We start from the raw sequence: 5,901 nt of genomic DNA, 5'->3' as shown, positions 1-5,901 counted from the left end.
GCCGCCGCCTCGGCACCTTCTTACCCCCCCCGGGAGCGGGACCGGCCGGGACGGGGGCACAGGGCTGGGGGGGCACAGGGTGGCACCCCCTCCGTGGGCACCGCACTGCCCACACGCACCCACCCGCGCTCAGCTGCTCCCCACGCACCGTGTCCCGACCCCACGAGGGTCCCATCCCACTTTCCCTGCGAATTCCCCCGGGATAAGGCAGTGCTGGCGCCGTGTCCCTGCCCGTGCCACCCCACACCCGCCGTGTCCCTGCCCGTGCCACCCCACACCCGCCGTGTCCCTGCCCGTGCCACCCCACACCCGCCGTGTCCCCTGCCTGTCCCCTTTCCCGGCTGTCTCCCGCCCCACGGGGCCACCCACGGGGGTCACCCACGGCCCTCTGCCCCCTCTGCAGGGGCCGGGGGACACCGGGCACCCTGAGGGGCTCTGGTGGCACGGGAACATCTGGGCTGGGGACATCCGGCAAAGGGACACTTGGCGGGGGCACAGCTGGCTTTGGGTTCCTTGGGGCTGGGGACGCCGTGGGTGGGGACATCTGGCGTGGGGACACCAAGGGTGGGGACACTTGGGCTGGCGGCTATCGGCTCATCCTTCAGCCGCGATGGGGACACTTGGAGCGGGTGGGGACAGCGGCCATTGAGTCCCTTGAGAGGGGAACAAGCGGCAAGGACACACGTGGCAAGGGGACACCTGCGATGGGGACACCGGGGGTGGCGATAACGGCGGTGGAACACCGGCCACGGGGTCCCTCGGCGCGGGGACACGTGAGAGGTGACCGGGGGCTGGGGGGTTCTGTCCCCCCGCTGTCCCCGATGTCCCCTCACTGTCCCCCCGATATCCCCTCGCTGTCCCCCCGCTGTCCCCCCGCTGTCTCCCCGATGTCCCCCCGATGTCCCCTCGCTGTGTCCCCGCTCTCCCCTCACTGTCCCCTCACTGTCCCCCCGCTGTCTCCTCGCTGTCCCCCCGATGTCCCCCCTATGTCCCCCCCCGATATCCCCCCCCGTCCCCCCGCTGTCCCCCCGATGTCCCCTCGCTGTCTCTCCGATATTCCTCCGATGTCCCCTCTCTATCCCCCCGCTGTCCCCCCGATGTCCTCTCGCTATCCCCCCGATATCCCCCCGCTGTCCCCTCTCTGTCCCCTCTCTGTCCCCTCTCTGTCCCCTCTCTGTCCCCCCGATATCCCCTTGATGTCCCCTCGCTGTCCCCCCTATGTCCCCCCCCACTGTCCCTCACTGTCCCCTCGCTATCCCCCCGATATCCCCCTGATGTCCCCCCGCTGTCCCCTCGCTATCCCCCCGATGTTCCCTCACTGTCCCCCCTATGTCCCCTCCCGATGTCCCCTCTCTGTCCGCCCTATGTCCCCTCTCTGTCCCCCCCTATGTCCCCCCCATGTCCCCCACTGTCCCCCCGCTGTCCCCAGACCCCGCGCCCCATCCCAAGCCACGCCCCTGACCACGCCCACCCCTCCTCATTGGTGGCTCTCCTGCCCCGCCCCTTCTCTGATTGGCTCCCGCCGCTCCCCGGCCCGGGTGGGCGTGGCCCCGGTGTCGCGATCGGGCCCGGGGGTCGCGACAGGAGCCCCCCCCCACCCCACCCGTGAGTACCGTGCCCGGGGCTCGGAGGGACCGGCAGGGCGGGGAACGGGCCGGGGGCGTCCCGGGAGGCTCCGAAAGGCTCCAGGGGTGGCTCCAGGTGGTCCCGGGGGAGTCCGGAGGTCAGGAGTCCCCGGAACAGCCCCGGGACACCAAAGGGGCGCCCCGAGAAACGCAAGGGAACAAACCCGGGGTCCCAAGGGACCTGTCCCCCGCGGGGACCTGCCCGGAGTCCCCCGAATCCCCCAGAACTCGTCCCCCGGAGAGCACAGGGCCAGGTCAGGGGTGCCACGGGAGACCCCAAAGGGCAGAGGGGATGCTGGGGGCCCAGGGGTGCTGCGGGGTCCGGGGGTGCTGCCGGGGTCCGGGGGTGCTGCCGGGGTCCGGGGGTGTTGCCGGGGTCCGGGGGTGCTGCCGGGGTCCCGGGGGTCTGCCGGGGTCCCGGGGGTGCTGCCGGGGTCCCGGGGGCTGCGGGGTCCGGGGGTGTTTCCGGGGTCTGGGGGTGCTGCCGGGGTCCCGGGGGTGCTGCGGGGTCCCGGGGGGCTGCCGGGGTCCCGGGGGGGCTGCCCCGGCCGAGGCGGCGGTGAGGAGCGGCACGTCCCCAGCGCAGGATTGCGACACAGGAGTGTCCGGTCTGACTTCAGCTGAATCACCCAAAAACTCCTCCCTGGCCCCAAAAGGGGCGTGGGGATCCCGGAGTGGGTAGAGGAGTTGAGGGGACCCAGTTCCCCCCCATTTCCTGGCAGGGAAGAAGGGAAACCCCATCCCAAAACCCCTTTCAGACCCCTCACAACACCCCCGGGAGCCCCTCAGACCCCCCCAGCCGCTCCCACTCGGGCCATGAGTTGGTGCCTCTCAGCCCTCGTGGAACAGGGGCTGGGGGCGCCTGTGGTGTCACCCCCGGGGGGTCCCCAACAGTCTCACCCACCCGTGGCACCCCAAAATCCCCCTTTTCCCACCGCAGCCACCACTGCTGCCATGTCGGTGGAAAACACGGCTGAGGCCGGGCTGGAGACGAAGGTAGGGATGCGTGGAAGGTTTTGGGGGGGCTGTGGGTGGCTCTGAGGACCCCATCTCATTGTCCCCCACTTTCAGAGCGCGGTGACACGCGTGGCCGAGCTGCCCCTGCTGAGCTGTGCCTGCGGGGCCGTGGCCTCGGCCTATGGGGGCACCAAGGAGAGGCTGCCCTGCCTGCGCCCCGTGTGCCACGCGGCCGAGAGGGGCCTGAAAACGCTGAGAGCAGCAGCAGCCAGCGGGGCCCAGCCCCTCCTCACCCGCCTGCAGCCCCAGAGTGAGTGCAGGGACAGGGGACAGCACCCCACGGGGCTGGGGGACCCCCCAGTTCTTGCTCTGGTGAGGAGCCAGGAGAGGGTGATCTGGTTTTTTGTCTCTGGTTGGTATGGCTGAGGAATAAACAGCTGGAGGAGCTGAAAGATGTAGGGGCAGCACCCCCTGAATTTTGGGGTGATGGGAAATCGGCCCTAGCAGAGCTCCTGCAAGGCAGCAGGGTGCTAATCCCACCTCTTTTCCCATCTCCAGTTTGTATTGTGAATATCCAGGTTGTGTCAATGAATAAAGGGCTGGAGAAGCTGGAGGGTCGGAGGGGAAACACCCCACAAGTTTTGGGGCAGCCCAAAATGCTGCCCTAGAGCAGAGCTCCAGCAAGGCAGCAGGGTGCTAACCCCACCTCTTTCCCCATCTCCAGTTTCCACCGCCAACGAACTGGCCTGCAAAGGGCTGGACAAGCTGGAGGAGAAGCTGCCCATCCTGCAGCAGCCCCCCGAGAGGGTAACGCCACCCCGGGGCACACGGGCAGGGCTCGGCGTGGGGCGAGGAGCGGGCACGAGCTGTCCCTGCGCTGTCCCCTGGCAGGTGGTGGCCCGGAGCCGGGAGCTGGCGTGGGGCATGGTGAGCGCGGCGGTGACCAGGACACGCTGGGCACTCGGGGCCGTGGTGGGCACCCGCGTGGGGCGGCTGCTGGCCACGGGCGTGGGCACCGTGCTGGGCAAATCCCAGGAGCTGCTGGATCGGTACCTGCCCGCGGCACAGGAGGAGCGGGGTGAGTGCCCACCACCCCCAGATCTCAGGGTGCCAAGCCCTTCCTGGCACCCTCACCCCGTGCTCGGTCTCGGCGTTGGCACTGTGGTGCCAGAGCACTGAGGCCACCGTGACCCCACGCAGGGGACAGTCCCCGTCTGAAGGACGAGGATGGCACCGGGTGAACTCTCACCTGGAAATCCAAAAGCAAACACGGTCCCGTGTGCCCGCCTGGGTATTTATAGCTTGGCACTGGGTAACACCAGGCAGAGCTCAATGTCACGGCTCAAGTGACCGCAGAGGCCACCTGGCTTAAGGTGGCATCTCCACATGAGCTGCTGGCCGAGCATCCCGTGGGGGCTCACGCTGGGCTCCAGTCCCAGCAAGGATGGCCCAGCCACGCTGCCCTCACCCCGGTCCCACAGCGGCAACGACGGGCACGGAGGTGACCACGGGCACGGAGGTGACCACGAGCACGGAGGTGGCCAGGGGCACAGAGGTGACCACAGGCACAGAGGTGACCACGGGCACGGAGGTGACCACGGGCACAGAGGTGACCACGGGCACGGAGATGACCAGGGGCATGAAGGTGACCATGGGCACGGAGGTGACCACGGGCACGGAGGTGACCACAAGCACGGAGGTGACCACGGGCACAGAGGTGACCACGGGCACAGAGGTGATCACGGGCACAGAGGTGACCAGGGGCATGAAGGTGACCAGGGGCATGGAGGTGACCACAGGCACAGAGGTGATCACGGGCACGGAGGTGACCACGGGCACGGAGGTGACCAGGGGCATGGAGGTGACGACGGGCACGGAGGTGACCACAGGAACAGAGGTGACCACGGGCACAGAGGTGACCACGGGCACAAAGGTGACCAGGGACACGGAGGTGGCCACGCAGGAGCGGCACAGGCGGTGGCAGAGCTACTTTGTCCGCGTGGGCTCCCTGTCAGCCCGGCTGCCACACCGTGCCCTGCGGCGCTCGCTGGGGGACCTGCAGCGGGCACGGCTCCGTGCCCGGCGCCTCCTGGCCCAGCTCCACCACGTCATCCAGCTGGTAAGGATGGGGTAGGGACGGTGCCAGCCCCGTGGCGGCCCCAGGCCACCCCCAGGTGTGCTCCCAGCTGGCTGAACCTCCCCCCAGATCGAGGAGGGGCAGCAGGGCACGGACGGGCCCTGGCACGGCACCCGGGAGCACCTGCACCACCTGTGGCTGGAGTGGAGCCAGCAGGATGCAGTGCCCATGGAGGACAACGAGGTACGGGCTGGAGGGACCCTGGGGGACAGATGGCTCCATCTGGGGAGGGTGGGGACACAAGGGGACACCTGGGGTGGTGCCACCTGGAGCAGGGGTGGAACAGCCACAGAGTCCAGCTGTGGGTCCATCCATGGGGGGTGGGCTCCATCACCCCCAGTGCCCACTGCCCACCCCGCAGGTGGAGGCTCGGACTCTGGCCATGCTCCACGGGCTCCTGCAGCAGCTCCACTCCGCCTGCTCCCACCTGGCCAGCGGTGCCCGGGCATTCCCCAGCAGCGTGCAGGAGACGGCAGGACACATCTGGCACGGCGTGGAGGGCGTCCAGGCTTCCCTGGCCGGCGCCCACTCCTTCCAGGAGCTGTCGGGCCTGGTGCTGGCACAGAGCCGGGACGCGGTGACGCGGGCACAGCTGAGCCTCGAGGGGCTGCTGGAGCACGTGGGGCAGCACACGGCCCTGCCCTGGCTCATGGGACCCTTCGCCCCCGCGCTGGTGGAGTACCCGGAGGATGTCCCGGTGGATATGTCCAAGTGGCAGGGCTCTGTCATCGTGGGGGGCACGCACCAGGTGCCCGCTGCCCCCCGGGTCTGCAGCCGCCGCTGAGTCAGTGGTGCCACCCACCCGCAGCTACGAACCCCAATCCCACCGGGAACGGGGGATGATGGACGTGGTGACCCGGCGTGGGACCCCATGTCACGGCCGGGGACTCCCGTGGGGATGGAGGACACTGTGTGAGTCTGTCTGGGATCCAGGGCTGCCCTAAGCCCCGGGAATGCTGGAATTTCGTGTCTTAACAGCTTCAAACCAGTTTAAAGAGGAAGAAAACAACTTTTTTGGCCTTAAAATTACTCGGAGCCTGCAGCGCTGTGGCAGAGCCACCCTGGGGGGCTCCGCACGGGCGGCAGAGCGGGGGGCACCCCGAGTGGGGCTCAACAAGGGGGTGCCAGTGGGATTCCGTGGGGTACTGGGAGAAAGGGTGCCACAAGGTGCCAGGACACCTG

The 5,901-nt window shown here is 68.9% G+C and overlaps 1 protein-coding gene across 4 annotated transcripts; it reads left to right on the top strand.

Annotated features, from left to right (window-relative positions):
- The first annotated feature begins 1,597 nt into the window (after positions 1-1,597).
- Positions 1,598-5,728, top strand: LOC115490840 (perilipin-3). Of its 4 annotated transcripts, none has more exons than XM_072919344.1 (8): positions 1,598-1,723; positions 2,566-2,621; positions 2,697-2,892; positions 3,307-3,389; positions 3,474-3,660; positions 4,064-4,701; positions 4,789-4,902; positions 5,081-5,728. In XM_072919344.1, the coding sequence occupies exons 2-8, from the start codon at positions 2,580-2,582 to the stop codon at positions 5,501-5,503; spliced, it is 1,683 nt and encodes a 560-aa protein (XP_072775445.1). In that variant the 5' UTR covers positions 1,598-1,723; positions 2,566-2,579; the 3' UTR covers positions 5,504-5,728. The 4 variants fall into 4 exon arrangements, with proteins under 4 accessions (XP_072775445.1, XP_041566888.2, XP_072775444.1 ...); XM_041710954.2 differs by having other exon boundaries at positions 1,598-1,879; XM_072919343.1 differs by lacking the exon at positions 1,598-1,723 and having other exon boundaries at positions 2,165-2,621; positions 4,064-4,083; positions 4,138-4,701.
- Positions 5,729-5,901: the final 173 nt, after the last annotated feature.

The sequence above is a fragment of the Taeniopygia guttata genome, chromosome 28, assembly GCF_048771995.1.
Source record: "Taeniopygia guttata chromosome 28, bTaeGut7.mat, whole genome shotgun sequence".
Taxonomy (NCBI): domain Eukaryota; kingdom Metazoa; phylum Chordata; class Aves; order Passeriformes; family Estrildidae; genus Taeniopygia; species Taeniopygia guttata.
This window is presented reverse-complemented; position numbering and strand designations above follow the sequence as displayed.